This window comes from Drosophila tropicalis, unplaced genomic scaffold (genome assembly GCF_018151085.1).
Source record: "Drosophila tropicalis isolate 14030-0801.00 unplaced genomic scaffold, ASM1815108v1 contig_952, whole genome shotgun sequence".
In the NCBI taxonomy this organism is placed as follows: domain Eukaryota; kingdom Metazoa; phylum Arthropoda; class Insecta; order Diptera; family Drosophilidae; genus Drosophila; species Drosophila tropicalis.
This window is the reverse complement of record NW_027173453.1, coordinates 535,168-554,713: the sequence shown is the minus strand read 5'-3', so window position 1 is coordinate 554,713 and position 19,546 is coordinate 535,168. Positions and strand designations below refer to the sequence as shown.

The 19,546-nt window shown below is 37.6% G+C and overlaps 1 protein-coding gene across 3 annotated transcripts; it reads left to right on the top strand.

The window, feature by feature from the left end:
• Window positions 1-4,803: 4,803 nt before the first annotated feature.
• Window positions 4,804-17,753, top strand: LOC137586236 (solute carrier family 7 member 14). 3 transcript variants are annotated; one of them, XM_068302242.1, is made up of 14 exons: window positions 4,809-5,202; window positions 5,581-6,033; window positions 10,397-10,522; window positions 10,576-10,729; window positions 10,784-10,915; window positions 10,999-11,097; window positions 11,233-11,441; window positions 11,535-11,706; window positions 11,771-11,954; window positions 12,017-12,603; window positions 12,796-12,961; window positions 13,198-13,414; window positions 13,490-13,589; window positions 13,652-17,753. In XM_068302242.1, the coding sequence occupies exons 2-14, from the start codon at window positions 5,998-6,000 to the stop codon at window positions 13,909-13,911; spliced, it is 2,442 nt and encodes an 813-aa protein (XP_068158343.1). In that variant the 5' UTR covers window positions 4,809-5,202; window positions 5,581-5,997; the 3' UTR covers window positions 13,912-17,753. The 3 variants fall into 3 exon arrangements, with proteins under 3 accessions (XP_068158345.1, XP_068158343.1, XP_068158344.1); XM_068302243.1 differs by having other exon boundaries at window positions 4,809-5,467; XM_068302244.1 differs by lacking the exons at window positions 12,796-12,961; window positions 13,490-13,589; window positions 13,652-17,753 and having other exon boundaries at window positions 4,804-5,202; window positions 13,198-13,398.
• The last annotated feature ends 1,793 nt before the right edge of the window (window positions 17,754-19,546 follow it).

Here is a 19,546-nt window from a genome sequence, read left to right as displayed (position 1 = left end):
TCTCTCACACTGTCTGTATCTTATGCACGTTGTTGTTCTTGCGGCTAACGAATTTGACAGTTATTTGGGATGCTGCTGCAGCTTTTCCTTTTGTTTGTCGTTGATATTGCCAATTTTATTGCCCTCTCTACTATTACAAATACAAATACAAATACTACTACTACTACTACTACTACAAATGGTCTCTCCTGCTCTCTCTTTTGCTCTCTTGTATCCGTTGTATTTGTTTTGGTATCGATCGTCGTTTTCTTTTCCGTTTTTCTCCGATATACAATTAAACCAACTAAGAAGAAAAACTAACCAACTAAACCAAACAACAACGAAACTGAAACTGAACTTTTTCCGCAGCGCGCGATTCTCTGTTGGCGATACTAACGGCAGTCACCAATACATACATAAGAACGCCACACAGATACACACACACACACACACACAAGTGCTTACATTCAAAAACACTCATGCTGTTGCTGTGGCTATATAGTGAGCTATTGCTACGATCGTTAGGCCCGTACGGATTCCGAACAGAATGTGCTTGCTCGGATTTTTGTTTTTTTTTTTTTTTTGATTTCAAAAACGACGAAAAATTCGTAGAACGTTTGCTCGCCGACAGCTAGCTAAGTATGTATGTATGTAGCTAGTAGTAGCTCCTCAGGCGTCGACTCGGGTCCCTGGTTTTTGGTGTTGGTGTTGTGCTTTAACTTAGTAGATTGCGACTGCTCTCACACCCTCGCCCTCGCCCTCATCCTCGCCCTCGCCTTCGCCTTCGCCCTTACTCTTTCTCTGTCTCCATCTCTCTGCCTCGCTCTTTCTCTGTCTCACATGTGTTGCCATCTTCAAGCGTTTATGTCTGAGTGTGTGTGCGAGCGTTTGTGTGTATGTATAAATATACATAAATACATATGTATGTCTACTTATAGAATCGGTTGGTCGATCGGTCGGTTGTCTTTCAAGCAGAATCTGAAGCAGCAGCAAACCATAAGAGCAACAGCGAAACAGTTACTTCCATTGCGATTCCTACTTCAGGAATCCAACACACACACACACAGGAAAGATGACGAGACACATATACACATATGTACATATGTGTATGTATATGTAAATGCACATGTGTGCATGTATTTATGTATATGTAGATCTAGATCTTCTTGAAAAAGAGCAATAATCGCACCCTCTTAGTTGGTTAGTTGTTGGTGGTACTGGAATGGTCGTGGCATAGGGATTCAATTTTATGAATTGGAGTGGGAAAAATCGTAGCATAAAAATAGATCCAAATATCTACATACACACAAGCACACACGCACACACAGATCTGTATGTGCCCACATTGCAGCGTCACCGGCACCCCAAGTAGTTGCCAATGATTTTGTCAGGCTCTATAACCGATCCAACAAACTCTAGTAGCGCCCTAGGACCGATCGATCGAATTACAAACTAAACTAACTAATCCATGTCGACAAAGAACTACCTAAAATTGACATCATTTGTTGTTTGGGATTAAAGTTTGAATCTCTTACCTTAGCTTCAAAATTTCCCTTCATTTCCGTACGTTAGTTTTAGTCTATTTCCTATGTATATTCTAGGCTAACCAGGGCGGTGAATATTCAAATTTCGTTTTGCGCAATATGCAGATATATGCATAGAATGCTTTTGACAACCGACGACCCTGCACTCGGCCGTTACACCTTTAACCGGCTAATGTACCACATACATACATACCCCACTACCCAGTGTACCCTATGTACCCAATATACAAACGCACACACACATACATATCAACGTCTGTCTGTCTGTATGTGTGTATCTTTTTGTTCCCGGCTTGAAATTTTCATTGATTAGTTAGTGTGTGGGGACTTTTCGGGATGGTTATCGCTAAAATCACGTGTCGCCATACACGATTGTCGATCGATCGTTGTCGAATCGATCGAAAAGATTTGTCACTATGTAGGTACATATATAATCATTTTCGAAAGCGATACGATACGAATTTTTGTTGCTTTTTTTGTGTTGAATTTTTAACATTTACTCACGGTGGCCCCACCGGTATTTTTGAATTCACACATAGAGACGACGAGTCATATATGTATGTATATATGTAGATCGTACATGCATATGTATGTACAGACAGAGTGTATACATATGTACATATACGAGTATGAACGCATACATGTAGACTGATGACTGGCAACGATCGTATTCTATTTGTAATCCAAAATGAAAGAAAAAGAAGAACAAGTGTATGTATCTCTGTATCGGTAAAACACTATGTGGCGGTACTCTCTTACTTATTTTTGTGTTATATTCGTTTTTCATTTTCCGTTTTCCATTTTGGTACAGGCAAAGCAGGCAGCTGCCTGAACTGATCATATTCTGGTGGTGTTTGGGATTGGGATTGGAATCAAAATCAGAATTGGGATTGCCAACGCTGGAGCAGCCCGAGTAGCACTTTGGCACGTTGTAAATGCTTTTTCGTTATTCATATTAGCCGCGTTTCCCCTCTATCGGAGAATATTTGAAATACATACATACACACACTCAGAACACATACATACATGTACATACATCAAATCGGAGTGCCCATACTTTGTCTCTCATTTTCTGTAAGCAATCCGAATGAAATTGCATTTACCGGGGTTACCTCATTGATACATATCACTTGAAGGATTCCTGAATCGACATCATCTATCTCCAGCTCCTACATCCATATGTACATAGCAAAGGACGTGGCCAAAGCTTTTTAATGACTTTTGCATAAATGAAGCAGAGTTACTTTCATCATCATCTCCCCGACAATATGAGATTGTTATCTCGCTCGCTACTGGTCAAGTTAATATGTACGTGTAATTTGACTATTTCTCGTCAAATTTAAATAAATTTGATATCTTTAGCTTTCGGGAAAATCATTTTTCCTGGAGTTTGCAATAAACCTCTTATCGTATCTGAAATCCAGGTGTTCTTACGGAGAGATATTGATGATGATTTATGCAAGTTCTTAGTCCTATATTATGAAGAGCAGGTCAGACCAACGAAAAATCAATAACAGAGCTCTCAATTACCGTTAGAAAGATTCGAAAACCTAAAGGTTAGATCCTTTAAAAGCTTAGAAGTAAAGATCTCTGTTTTGGTTAGCTATTGGTTTTTTGTTTTTGTTTTAGTTAATTGTTTCATATTGCGTTTGGTTTGCTTTCCGTTTTGAAAATGAAAATGAGTACAGCTGTTATTTTTAGAACTAAAATTTCTAGATGTTTTTTTTTTTTATTCTGTTACTCGTTAACATTGCTTACGCTCCGTTTGCCGTACGTTGTTGCTGTTGTTGCTTTCGTTGTTGTTGTTGTTGACGTCGTTGCCGTTCTTCGTCATGATCGTGGTCTGTAGCTGTATGCCGTATCTGTATTTTCTTTTTTTTTGGGGGAGCGGGGGGAGACCGATGATTTCTTCTTCTTGGTCGATTCTTTTTTTTTTCCCGTTTTCGTTAGATTATATGAATTTTCCTCCCCAGCAACTTAAGTAACATTAGTTTCATATACAGACGAAGAAACATCTATGTGTGTAAGTGTGTATGGACAGGTTGACAGATGGACAGATTGAGTGAGTGCATGTGGCGGATTTACATGGGCGCGCATACTCTGCGATGCGATGCGGTAGAGACATATCGAGACAGACAGACCGACAGACCGACAGAGAGAGAGAAAGAGAAACAGAAAGAGCAAACGTCCGCCCGATGGGGCAAACGTTGTATGCCCAAAACGACGAGTGTATACGAATAAGATTTATAGTTGCTATTTTTAAAACGCCATCACCGTATTAACAACCGTAGGGATGTACATTTAATACATACATACATATGTACATATGTATGTATGGATGAATGCATGTTTGTTTGTGTGTGGTGTGTCTTGCTCTTGCTCTTGCTCTCACAGACGGTTTTCCGATGGCATTACGAGCGTTAGATTTCTGTGATCTTCACCAGATGATGTCAGATGCGAAGCAACATGCTGTAGGGAAGGGAGATGGAAATCGGAGGGTTATTGAACTTCTCATAGGTGGATTTATCTGTCGTTTAGGTAAGCATTAGTGCTCATATGCGACAATATGTATGTTTGATAAAAACTTCAATGTCCCCATTACATTATTCCATAGTGCTCCTAGAAGTAGACTTTAAAAAATTAAGTTCACAATATGCGAGAAAAAACCTAATGAATTCCTACTTAACAACGGCTAAAACGCTTCTCTTATCCAAAGGAACACAGTTGGCAGAAGAAGAATGTTTTTCTGCCCAAGTAAGTGCATGTATCTTGATATTCAAATTCCAACTTATGGCAATTGGATAACAAGTACTCGAGGTGCTCGTGTGCATGTGATAACAGGTAACACACAGGTAACAGGTGCGCATACATACGTTCAAGAGCTCTTGCCTAAGCCAAGCAACAATGGCTCAGGGGAATATACATGTATGTACATACATACATACATACATATGTAAATATGTGTCTGTGTGTATCCTTGAGGGTGAGCAGCTGAAAAAAGAAAAACGCTTGTTGAAAAGGTTGAACAAAAAGCGAAAGTAGATACATGCATACATATACATACATAAGCATGCAAAACACATGTATCTATATATCCAAACAAGGAAAGTCGAAAATTCTTGTCCGTTGAAAGTTTGCGCGTCTGCGCTCTAGTGTGTTGTAATTCATATTGCCTACTTTCGAGGGCTTTTGCCAGAGAGAGCACGCAAGTGAGAGAGCGGTGTGTGTCTGTGTGTATGAGAGAGCTCTGGTCAGACTTTTCGTTGACAAACTTGTAGCTTTTGCGCAAAAAACAAAAAACACAAAAAAAAGGAAGAGAATTTAACTCTGTTATAGATACAGGAAGTTGTTCACATTGCTGCCAAGTCAAAGGTTGCCAGATTACACAGGCTTTAGACTGGCAACGCCAATGCGCCTTCACACTCACACACACTCACGCTCACATATACACACGCACGCACGCATGTAATGCTGTAAGAGACAAAAGCTCTTTTCAAAAGGCCAAATACCAAAAGGCAGCCTCGTCGACTCGAAAATCGTTTTTCATCATTTTCAGTTTTCGTGTGTTTCGCCACTTTCATTCTTCAAAAAAGAAAAGCAAAAAAAAAAAAAAAAGTTATACACACGGAAAAATTGCAACCATTCATTCGCCGAATACCGAAGAAAACACTAAGCCTAAGTAATTCTAAATAAAATTTTGTATACCAAAAAAAAAGAATTTCATAAAATGTAGAAAAAAAAACAAACGCGTTTGGTGGAATACACAAAAATTGTTTAGAAACAGAAAATTAACTGTGTTTTCGTGTATTTTTGTTGATGGTTACAAGTGAAATTTAACAGTTATTTGGCAAAATATTGGATGCGTGTGTGTGCCTGTGTCTGTGTCTGTGTGATAGCCACGTGAAGAAGGCAAAGGCGCGCACAATATAACGGGCCAAGCCAAGGTAGAGAAAGTGAAAGTGAATTTTGTTAAATTTTTCTTCTTTCTCTTATTTATTCTCCCTCTCCATCTATTTGTTTCGTTCCTTTTTTTCTTTCTTGTTCTTGTTAAAATTAGAGTGTGTTATACGTGTGAATCCTTCAACTGTAAACTGTTGAATATACTTATAAATGTAGAATGACGACGTTGCAAACAAAAATCAATGTAAAATACAAAAAAAGCAACAGCAGCAGCAACAACAACAACAATTACCACCATAACATCAACAACAACAACAACAACAAACGCAAATCTCTGTCACACACACAGATACAGAGATAAGGCGACAACAACAACAGCAACAGCAATAACAGCAAGGCGCAACAAAAGAGGAACTTAATCAAAAGCATTCACCAATTGTCACACAGCAGCAAGCACACAAACACACACAAGCACACACACACACACACAAACAGACAGAGAATCAGTTTTTGATTCAGTTTCTTCTTTATTTTGCTGTTTATTAAATTTGATAACGGTTAAAAAGTCGCAGCCATGAAGCCTTCGGATCTGTTGTTTGTGCTAGAAAAGGTAAGTGCTGTTGGAACAAAGAACAGTTAGCTTAGTATAAGATAAGTTATTAAAGCTGCAAAGGAGAGACTACATACACATGCACATATGTACATACATATGTACATACTGTATGTAAGTATGTACATACATATGTATATGCTGTCCTTTTCTATTCTTGCTAAAAATGGAGTGCCCCATCATGACTCTGCATGTGTATGTGTGTATGTATGCGTGTCAATGTGTGTGAATGAAGCAACGGTTTTTTTTCCTCGGTAAGAAGGCCAATACGGGGGCTCTCTCTTTGTAATGCTATGCCGTAAAAAGGTCATTATGATACTCAACGCCGACGCAGACACAGACACAGGCTTTGCGTCTGTATGAGTAAATCTATGTATGTGTGCATCTAAATATGTACATATACATGTGTGTGTGTGTGTGTGTGTGTGTAGGTGGACTTATGCAAATCTATTTGGCAGAGTCAAGTCAGAGAGTAAATGAAGGCAAAGGCAAGCAGAAACTCGTAATACTCAATACACACACACACACACACACACACGTATACAGAGACAAGCCACCCATAGACGTGGCAAGTACATTTCTACAATACCAACTACAACAGCAGCAGCAACAAGAAAGCGCTTCAATGCCGAAGCGTAAAAACAAAAAAAAAAAAACCAAAAAAGAAAAAAAGGAAACCTTTTGGGTAGGGAGACAACGTCAACGACGAACACGACCACAAGCGACGACGACGACAACGACTAGGACGAGGACAAGGACGACGATGTCGACGACGACGACGACGACGACTGTTGGTTACATTTCGGCTTTGGGTTATCTTTATTGCCACTTCTGTTGCTTTTGGTTGCCCCTTTACAGCCTGAAACGGCAACTGGATTAGGATTGGGAGTAGAAATAGTAACAGAAATAGTAGTACGAGCCAAAAGAAGTTAGTCTAACCAAACAAAAAACAACAACAAAGGCACAAAGAACAAGAAAAATGAAACGAAAACAAACTAACTAAAATTCAATTCCCAAGTCCCCCAAGTCGCAAGCTTGTCCATTTTTCCGTATCTGTATATATATATATATATATATGTACATACAAATGTGCTTATGTGCCAACATATGTACATACATATGTATGTGTATATGTATTGTTTATTTCATTCAAGTCCCAAATGAAAACTATTCCATATGCAAGTATGTATGTTTGGCCATGGTCTACCTAAATACATATGTACATGCATACATATGTACATATGTAGCATATTAAATGCTTAAAATCTAAGTTTAGCTTGAAACTAATACATACGCGACTTTCATCAGATTACAGACCCTAAAATATAACTCATACGACATGTTGACATCTCAATTACGTTCTTGTGAAAGAAGTTGTAAACAATCCCACGGAATCGAATATTATATCAAAATCGAAAATGTTAGCCAAAAAGCGATATGAAATTACCTAATAAAAATGATATATTAAATCAGAAGACTAATTGTGGCTTTTATAACGCATTGGCAGGGCCATAAAAGGATTACGGCCCACTATCACGTGGCTGTTACAAAACAGGAACCTTACGAAATGAAAAGAACACAAGGCGAAGATCAAATGAAAAAGGACAAATAACTCTTTGCCGATTCGTATGTATGAATGTGTGTATGTTAAATTTCGGTTTTACGGTTTACTGGGTTTTGGAAAATATTAAAAAGACCGTTTTGCGTTGATTTTTCCAGTCAATCGGTTCTTTTAATAAGTCCCTTTGTGCGATCTTCACTTGAATCTCTGTGCACGAACAGCTCAAGAGAGAAAACGAGAAGTAAAGAAAGAACGAGAACGCATTCGATCAGCAGTTTTTTTCTAGATACTTTTAGACCAGATTCTATTGCCATTTCAGAAACTTTCGAAGAGATTCCTGGTTTCTCTGTTTTTCCCAGCTCTGAGGCATTCACTTTTCACTTTTTGGCTCTTTTAGTCACTTGAAACATTCCGCTCACAAATAACTTTTTAGATTTCAAAACCAAATTAATGTTTTGATTATTGGTGTTCAAATCCTGTATTGGATATTCAAATAAAGACTAAAGACTTTTTGCTAATTATTTTGAAAACCTTTTCTTTTGTAAAGGTAGCAAAAAACCTGTTGGACAACATGTCGTATGAGTGAATTTGTTATGATAGACAACATGTCGTATGAGTGAATTTGTAATAATATACGGTGTTTTTTTTTAAAGCACAATCAGGGATAAATTTGTGTGAAAGTAGGCAGTGAGAAGACGCTGTGTCGATTACTTTAAGTTGGTTTCCGCCCCCCTCTCTCTCTTTCCCTTTCTATTTCATGTTTACTTTTTTAATTTATGTATATATTCTGTCAGTAAGTGGAGACTGACAACTTTGTGTAACAAAAGAAATTCGATCAATTTGTAAAATGCTTCCTCAATTAAATTCTCTAGCCGCCATTTCATTTTCGTGGCACAAAACATTTAAGGATCTCTCCAAGCACTTCAATTGAATGAATGCTTCCTGCTGCCAACACCAAGCAACCAACCAGCCATCGTCCTCATCATTGTAAGAGCAAAAACAAACAAAACGTTAGGTGTCCCCTTGAGGGTGGTGGGTGGAGCAGGCTAAAGAGGCGGTTTGGGTGCTGGGTGATGGTGACCTTTTGCTCTAGTTGCTAGCTGGTCGGACTAGTACATACTTTTGAGCCATTAATAACGTCAACTCACTCAGAAAAACAAAAAAAAAACCAGAGGGCCGGGGCTAACTTTGACCGCGTCAAAGCTTGTATACCCTTGCAACTTTTTTGGTAACTCTTTCCTTACCTATTAGCCATCAATGTGGAAGAACGTTTTATCTAAAAAGGCTTATGTTTGCGAAAGAATGGCCTACAATAATAGGAAATAACGAAGATATTGACCAAAGTCACAGTTTTCCACCGATCGTTCCTATGGGAGCTATATGATATAGTCACCCGATCTTTATCAAATTCGACACAGTCATTAACAGATATATTTAATTAAGAAATGTTTAATTTGAAAACAATCACGTTAAAAGTAACGAAGTTATTTACAAAAGTCACTGTTTTCGCCCGATCGTTCCTATGGGAGCTATATGATATAGTCACCCGATCTTTATCAAATTCGGCACAGTCATTAACAGATATACTAAACTAACAAATGTTTAATTTGAAAGCAATCGCGGTAAAAGTAACGAAGTTATTTACAAAAGTCACTGTTTTCGACCGATCGTTCCTATGGGAGCTATATGATATAGTCATCCGATCTTGATCAAATTTGGCACAGTCGTTTATAAGCGTAATAAACTCTCTAATCTTAAGTTTCACGATAATAACATAGAAAATAACGAAGTTATTGAGTAAAGTCACTGTTCGTGACTTTGGGGTTTGTATGGGAGCTATATGATATAGTGGTCCGATCCGGCTGAATCCGAGATATACAACGCCTGCAGTATATACAAGCCTAGGTGCAAAATTTCAGCTCTGTAGCTCTTACGGTCTAGGAGGAGTTTGCGTTGATCCAGACGGACGGACGGACGGACGGACGGACATGGCTATTTGAACTCGTCTCGTCGTGCTGATCAAGAATATATATACTTTGTATGGTCGGAGATGCTTCGTTCTATGCGTTGCACACTTCTGACCAAAATTAATATACCCTTTTTGCAAGGGTATAAAAAAAGGCATACGAAGAAAAAATGGTTGAGGAAGAGAAAGTTTAAACCGCAAAAAAGGGAGGACAGAAGTGGTTACTGAAAAACGGCAACAATTGTCGCCAACTGCTCACAACTTGTCGGAGGGGAAGAGCTATGACTGGGACATGTGAGCCACAGACCAACCGACTGACCGATCAATCCACCGACCCACCGACTGTCGCTTTAATTGCGTCAAAGTTATTTGAAGGAATCGGACTAGCTAGACCTGACACTTATCCCCGCAATCCCAATGGGTTGGCTGCGTAGGCCGCAAAAACAAAAAACTTGTTGCAAACTATCGATTGGGAAAAGTCCTGCCCGTTGTTGGGCCCAGAGCCTTCTCATTTTTTCTCTCTTGTCAAAGAGTACTCGACTTTTAATAAATTCTATGGGGAATGGGGAATGGGCATGGCATGGGTCGCTCTACTCGTATCCTATCTCTTTCATTGAATGTGCCACTCATCTTTCATTTGCAGAGATGCCTTCCAGGCCATTTGCCATGGGCTTTCCAATTAAAATTGCTTCCCCCGCTCCTCCCATCCTTTCCATTTATATATTAATTCATTCGTTGTCGTTTCCATCTGTGAACTGAACTTTCAACTCTCACTCTTTCACTCTCTCTCTCTCTCTACCTTCTCTCCTCACTCTTACTCATATTTTGCATTGCAGGTCAAGTTCAGGGTGCCATTGCCGCCTGGTGTTAGCTCCACTACGCTTCTACCGAAGCTTATACGTACCAAGGATGTGAAGCAGCTGCAGGATGGCAATGCACAGCCACAAAAGCCCAAGCTAACGGTAAGTCCAGTCTCCTCCTCTCGTTCTCTCTCTCTAATGATATCTTTAAATAGAAATGCCTGAATACCTTGGATCTAACATCATTGGGCATTGGCTCCTGCTGTGGCACTGGCATGTATCTCGTTGCTGGGATGGTAGCCCAAAAGATAGCTGGACCCGGCGTGATAATTAGTTTTATTATAGCCGCTATTGCGAGTATTTTCTCAGGTAATATTTGACAAGTTCCTAAGATCGATCGATTATCGTTTCAATCTCTATTAGGCGCTTGCTATGCGGAATTTGGCGTTCGTGTGCCACACACATCCGGCTCGGCCTATATGTATTCATATGTGGCAGTTGGAGAATTTGTAGCTTTTATAATTGGTTGGAACATGATATTGGAATATCTAATAGGTAAATAGAAATAAGGATGATGATGATTTGTCGCATTCTCAACCGAATTTCCTGTTTTTTTGTTTTGTTTTTTCTGTGCGAAGGAACAAGTGCCTGTGCCTGTGCGTTAAGTTCTAGTTTTGATTCCCTCACTGGCAATGCCATTGCCCGAACGATGAGCGAGTCCATTGGTACAATATTTGGTAAGCTATACACATGCATAATGGGAACAAGAATGGTGGATATAGTATGGGATGGTATGGGGGATGGGGATGGGAAGATTATTTTTAGCCACATTAATAAGTGGCTTTTCTTTTGGTTGGTTTCTATCCTCACAGGCAAACCACCTGATTTTATAGCCTTTGGCATAACGCTCATCATGACCTGCATATTGGCCATGGGCGCCAGTAAATCTGTTATTTTTAATCACTCCCTAAATGCCATTAACCTTGCGACGTGGGTGTTTGTAATGGCTGCCGGTCTCTTCTATGTGGATACGAAAACGTGGTCGGAGCATCAGGGTTTTTTACCCTACGGCTGGAGTGGTGTAAGTACATACCTCATGCCTACCAGATAGCTGAATCTCCCTCTATCTATCTCTCTCTCTCTCTGGCTCTTTCTTTCTCTTGCTCCTGTTTAGGTGTTCTCTGGAGCTGCCACATGTTTCTATGCATTTATTGGTTTCGACATTATCGCAACCACTGGCGAGGAGGCTCACAATCCACAAAAGAGCATACCAAAGGCAATTGTGGGTTCACTTATTGTTGTTCTAATCGCCTATGTCAGTGTTAGTCTGGTGCTAACTTTAGTCGGTAAGTGGCGCATCTCTTTGGAGTAGAATGGTACGACTAATTATCATTTCGTTTGTTGTTCCAGTGCCCTATGATCATATCAATACTGGAGCAGCTTTAGTCCAAATGTGGTCATATGTGAATGCGCCCAAGTGTCGAGCTGTGGTAGCCATTGGAGCCACAGCTGGTCTATCGGTTGCCATGTTTGGATCCATGTTTCCGATGCCGCGTGTGATTTATGCCATGGCCTCGGATGGTTTGATTTTCAGGTGAGTAACGAATGGTTCCTTGGGATTGCCAATGACTGATCTTCTTCCTATTCTATTTGCAGACAACTGTCGCAATTGTGGCAGAGGACCAATGTCCCCGGAATAGCCACCATTGGCAGTGGTCTGGCTGCTGCCCTTGTGGCCCTCACCATTCGCCTAGAGATTCTCGTGGAAATGATGTCCATTGGCACACTGTTGGCGTACACTTTGGTCTCCACCTGTGTTTTAGTGCTCCGCTATCAGCCGCACAGCACTTCGCTGGTCGAGCTGTTGCCCGCCCAATTGAGAACCCCCGTGGCACCGGGCACTGCTGCCCATGATCCGCATGCAACGCCTGCCGAGGTCCTGGAGCCGAACAAACTGACAATTAAACGTGTAACTCGCGGCATGTCCGATTCGGATGACTCGTTCATCGACGACAGTCCCGAAGGCTATTTGGGGGGACGCGACGATCAATTCCTGGTGTCAGACCGCTCTGAAAACAAATTCTATGGCAGTGTACACGGAGCACCAACTGGACCAACTGGTCAGGCGACAGCATTCGATACCATGGGCCTCAATTTCATCACGCGCAAAATTCATGACTATGCGTACCTGTGCCCCGGCTTCTTTCCGTGGATCAATCCCGGCCAGGCCACTGCGGAGAGTGGTATGTATGGAATGAATGGATTCCAAAGAACAATAAATGCGATTCCATCGAACATTATGAAATGAATTTTTATAGAGATTGATTGATTGATTGAAATTGACTCTTTTGCTTTTGTATTTGTATTTGCTTTTCCTCCTCAAACCAAAACAAACAAACAAAAAACGAAAAACAAAAAACCAATCCTAACCAAAGGCATGTATGTCACGAAACTAGTTGGAATCATGTTTGGTCTCATATTCTTCTTGGATTTGTTCGCGGCCATCGGTTGGTCCGGTGGCCTAGCCGCATTCATTTATTTCATTTTGTTTATCGGCATATTTGTGATATTATTGATTATATCGAGACAACCACAGAATAGGTAAAGCAAATCTAATCAAATTTTCTCCCTTAATACTTTTTCCTTCCTTCCACTTACTATGTATGTATCTCTATCTCTATCTATGTATGTATATCTGTCTATCTATCTATCTATCTTTCTGTCTGTCTATCTTGTCTATCTGTATCACTTGACTGTCTGTCTGACCGTCTGTCTATCCGTCTGTAGGCCCATCAGTTGATCATCATTAATCCATTGTCCTCTCACTTTTATCGCAGATATGCTCTGGCATTCCTCACGCCCGGACTTCCATTTATACCGGCTATCGCAATTACTGTTAATATCTATCTAATATTTAAGCTAAGCATATTGACTTTAGTAAGATTCACCGTCTGGATGTCGCTTGGCTTCATCATGTACTTCTACTATGGCATCACGCATAGCAGCCTGGAGCAGGCCAGCGACGAGCTGGAATTGCATGTGGACAAGGACTATGTGAGTACCATACATATAAACGCCCTTTTCCCCTTTCCAACGCCAAGTTAAAACTATTTTGATCACCTTGCGCAGAGCAAAAGCGTTGAGGAGAAGGCTGTCTGGGATCAACAGTCATATAACCAGACCCACGAGCCCGTTTGGGCCAGCAGCAAAGATGTTAAGCAACCATCAAGTGAGTAGCCCTAAATGAAACACCAAAGCGGCATCAAACATGTTTACCCTGATCATCTGCAGAGCAACGCTTCACGGGATCCAGCACGAAAACGAGCTCTGCTAGTGGCACGGCAAGGAGCGGAAGTCGGCCGTCAGCGAATGCTGCAAGCGGAGGACGACCAGTGCAGCCGCCAGGCTTACCTAGCCGGAAAGCTGGTGTCCACCCTACAACAACGGAGCAGCAGCAGCCACAGCAGCCGCACCAACAACAGGACCATCAATACACTGGACAGTTTTCCATGTTTGTCGACGAGAATCAGTTTCCAACGTGGGAAGATTAAATTGCCCACCCCCACCCCATGCCAGTTCCATAACTACATACAACTCATTGCCCCCAACTCGATGAAAGAAATCAGGAATAAACAATAAAATGGAAAATGGAATGTCAAGGCTTATCTAGCCACCACATAGTCTCCTCTCCTCTTCTATCCTCGTATCTATCTGTCTATCTACTCACTCGGTCAAGTCAGTCAACCTTGTAAATAATAGAAATGTTAAGTTTAATAACGATATTTACACGACTCTATACATATATACATACATATATGCATGTATATAAGCGCATATATGTATATATATACATACATAGATACATACATATATAAATACATCCTTCAGAAATACAGTGGAGCCCCAATTGTAATATTTTTGGGACTCTACTGTATTGTATACACTTTACTGTTAAAATTAACGACATAAACATATATATATATATATATATATAACAAATATATACATGTATATATATATACATATATATATATATGATGTGAAACCCACAACCCATTACCGAATCGAGCTATATATGCATATTCGATTGACAGACGTTTTTGGGTGACGTTAATCAATCGAACTATATAGTACAGATCGGCAATTGAATACAACATATATTTTATTTGGGGGAGGAGCTTTTAAGTTGATGTGTGTGAGTGTTTGTGTGTGTTATGTGTATGCAATTGTACATTATATACACCTATTCTATATATATACACACACACGCACACATACACACACACACACAAGACACACGCACACCGACATAACACACGGAACTAGGTGTATAGCAATGATCCTGAAAGCTTCTTCAACCCCAAAGAAACTCTTTACAAAACCTTTAAGGATCTTTTATACACACAGACACACACACGATCTCACACATACACGCATACCATCTATTCTTCTACATATTATACTCGTTCTTTATGCATTTCATGAATTTACTTATATATCATATATATATACATACATATACATATATAAACAAAAAATCCTCACAAAAACTAAAAAAAAAAAAATAATCATTTGTTTCTATTTCTAAAACGGCTCGCGCTAAGCTTTCAAATTTGCAAAAAAAAAAAAAACAAAAAAGTAATAAATAAAAAGTTTAAGAAAAGAAAGAAAAAAGTTATTTTTAAAGCGGCATTTGATACGCATTTGTTGTAATTTCAATAAACAATTCATTAAATACATCTACATATACAAAAATATGCAAAATCAATATTTTACCTAATCAAACTATTCCACTTAAAACAAAGAAAATGAGTCAACATACCCACCCACACCCACGCACACACACACACAGACACACACACAAACACTAGCTAAATGTATAAAACAAAAAGGATAACTATGAAGATTGCATAGACAAAACACTTTTCCACTTTATATTTATACATTTACTATAACTAACTAACTATTTTTAAATGACAACAACCAAAAAAAAAAAAAAGGAAACAAAAAAAAGATTACATGTTATATACATACATATGTATATATTTTTTTTTTATTTGCCATTTTCTAAACTTACACAAAAAAGGCACTAACTAAATGGCTAACAAAAGAGAATTGAAAAAAGGCGTATACTACATAAATAAAAACATCATATATACATACATACATATTTATATATATATACATATATATATACATACATAGACGAAAGGCCCCGCCCCCTCAGAAAATAAAACATATTACAGATAATACTAGAACTAAATACCAAAAATTTGAATCTGAATAACACTGACAGTTGTTTGGCCCCGCCCACGCCCCCTTTGAAACCCACAACACACACATACGCCCACACACACACACAATACCATAATAATATTAATATTATGACATTAATAATAATAATAGTTATAATATAAACATATGTGGAATAATGCTAATTACCTATGCAAAAAGTACATGTACCTCGACTAAAACCAAATAATACTATGAACATTATGAAAACTAAACTAACTAAAAATACATAATGCCGTTGTTATTTACTTACTTAACATTATTATATTATTATTATTATGTATTCCTATTGTTAACAAATACGAAAATGAAAAACCAAAAAAACAAACAAAAACAAAACGAAACAAAACTAAAAAAAAAACAAACAAAAACAAAATCAAATCAAACTTAAATACACATAATCTATAAAACTGTTCAACATAATAATAGTAAGAATACAATAACTATGATTATGGGAATGATCCCTGGAATGGAAACAACAACAAAGACCCACATCATTGCATTCAAAATTTTTGGTAATCTTTAACCTCTGACTCGTTAACGATATATGTATGTAAATTTATTCATTTTAAATTTAAGTAATAGTCAAATTTTTGAAAGCAGTCTAAAGAAAGGATCTTTGCAATTGTTTTTTTTTTTTTTTTTTTGATTTCTAATATACCCTGAAATTCCAGTTGCATCATTCCTGCTTAAGCAAAAACAAAAACTCTCAATACTATGCTATGAGAAGATAAACTTTATATTTATAATGTATACATTATCATATATAATTTCATTTCAATTTCAGTGCCAAAAGACACACTTACTCAGACACACACACACACACATACAAAAACATTTATATTTTTGTTTTTCCAAAGTTAAATGTGTGTTCTCTTTTTGTAGAGTTTTCTGGACCAATAGTAATTACTATTAATTAAGTGTTTGCTGCTTAGTGATCCCCCACATCCCTGACAAACAAACAGTTTTTTTTTCAAATTCATTCTTTATTCTCCCTAAAGTATGCAATAGGCAGTTCGATAACTTACTCTTAAAGAGCCTTTCAAGTAACCCGTTACTAAAAATTTCCCTAATTGCAAACACTTGAGGAAATTTAGGAAATTTCATAAGCTCTTTTTTGGTTTTATAGAACTTTTTCTTTATAATTCGAATTGGATGAATTTTATCGCATTTCATCAAATTCCTAGATTTGCAGTGCATTCTTTGGTTTAATTTTTGTTTTCAAAGGACAGGAAAATAAGTTAAAGAATAACATATCTTACAACAACAAACGATTAACAATGTTTGTCTTCTTCCACCAGATTTTTCGGTTACTACCAAAGAGAGAAAGAAAAACCATTATCTACAATTTCAGAATTCAAAAGAAACAAAAATAAAAATACATAAATAAGGGGGAGAAGCAGAAGAAGGTGAAAAACTATAAAGCTTCCGATTGCATTTTTCTGTTCTTGTTTTAACTCATCTCGACAAGAAGAAGATTAACTTCAAATCGGTTCAGATCGGCAATAGTAACAATGAATTTGCATACAACAACTGCTAAGACAAGAGGGATACATACTATACATATATTTATATTCTATAGTTTTCCTATTTCACTCAAATAATGATATTATTAAAGTAATTAATTGATTTTTATTGCTGAATGTAATGAAATGTACCTAAGTTTTTATTTATTTCATAAGACTGAATTACTGAAAATATGATTTATTAAACCAAAAAAAAAAAAAAAAAAAAACAAATAAATATAAACAAAAAGACAAGAAAAACAAAAAAAAAAAAAATTAAAATGTGTATATAAATTAAGCGCATAATACGCAAACTTTACAACTTTTACTAAATGCAAAAACAAAAAATCATCAAAATTTTTGAAATTATTCTGAACTTATTTATTGAAAAGCAACAAACAAGAAAAAAAATGTTTAAATAAAAAAAATACCAAATAAGGATGAAGAGAGTTGACAAAATAAAAGAAACAAAACTATTAATATAAAATATATATGAAAAAAAGAATAAATATATATATATATATATTTCAATGGATCGATAAAGACAACAAAAACCACAGCAAAAACTGAACAAAAAACCACAAACCAAAGTGAAAGAAATTAAACAAAATGATGTTACATTGTAAGAAAAAAAAAACATTTTTTATTCACATACTACTCTTGATTTGTTTTATGTGTTAACAACTTATTAAATGAAATATTTCTTGAGAATATTAAAAACAAAAAAAAAAAAAAAAAAAAAAAACCAATAAAAATTGTTAGGATATTCAAAAAATAAAATATATCGATGACTATTTAATAACTGATATGTGCAGTTGGTAAGTACACCAATTGGTACCGACCCAAAATGTTTTGGTAATAAGTAAATATGTTTTATGAAGTAAGTCGACTCGTCGACTTGGGTATACCATACACCATACTCACATTTTGCATGTTTCAAGTCCGATTTCAATAGATAGGATTAATTAGACTGCCGAATTTGATTGCCATAGTCAAAAAACTACAAGAGGAAACCGGTTTATTCTAAATTATGGAGGCGCATACTAAGCCAGTGTACATAATAAATTTGGTGACTTTAGCTTTGTTAGTTTCTGATAAAATCAGTTTTGCTTAATTTGCGGGTGCGGAAGTGGGCGTGGCAAAATTTTTAAATAGCCAATATCTGCGCGTCTATTAAATGTCGGTAGCTATCCTAGTTTTTAAGAAAATCAGTTTTATGTAAATTCCGGGGGCGGAAGGGGGCGTGGCAAAAAGTATAAGCAATTAGTTTCTGCGCGCTAACTAAACGAGTATATAAACCAAATTTGATGTCTCTAGCTGTTATACTTTTTAAGAAAAACAGTTTTATGTGATTCCTGGAAGCGTAAGGGGGCGTGGCCGAAATTCCAATTAACTCTATACATTTACATACTACACGAGTATACATACCAAACTTGGTGGCTCTAGCTCTTATAGCCTCCGAGATCTGCGTGTTCATACAGACGGACGGGCGGACAGACGGACATGGCTAGATCGACTCGGCTGTTCATCCTGATCAAGAATATATATACTTTATAGGGTCGGAGAAGCTTCGTTCTGCCTGTTACATACATTTTGGCGACTTTAATATACCATTTTACCCTATGGGTGTATGGTATATAAATTGGGATAAAAAGAAATGAAAACCAGAGGGCCGGGGCTAACTTCGACCGCGTCAAAGTTTGTATACCCTTGCAACTTTTTTGGTAACTCTTTCCTTACCTATTAGCCATCAATGTGGAAGAACGTTTTATTTAAAAAGGCTTATGTTTGCGAAAGAATGGCCTACAATCATAGGAAATAACGAAGATATTGATCATAGTCACTGTTTTCCACCGATCGTTCCTATGGGAGCTATATGATATAGTCACCCGATCTTTATCAAATTCGGCACAGTCATTAACAGATATATTAAACTAACAAATGTTTAATTTGAAAGCAATCGCGTTAAAAGTAACGAAGTTATTTACAAAAGTCACTGTTTTCGACCGATCGTTCCTATGGGAGCTATATGATATAGTCACCCGATCTTGATCAAATTTGGCACAGTAGTTTATAGGATTATTTTATAGTTTATTTATAGTTTATAATAAACTCTCTAATATTAAGTTTCACCGTAAAAGCACAGAAATTAACGAAGTTATTGAGAAAAGTCACTGTTCGTGACTTTGGGGTTTGTATGGGAGCTATATGATATAGTGGTCCGATCCGGCTGAAGCCTACATGCAAAGCTCTGTAGCTGTTACGGTCTAGAAGGAGTTTGCGTTGATCCAGACGGACGGACGGACGGACATGACTATTTGAACTCGTCTCGTCGTGCTGATCAAGAATATATACACTTTGTATGGTCGGAGATGCTTTGTTCTATGCG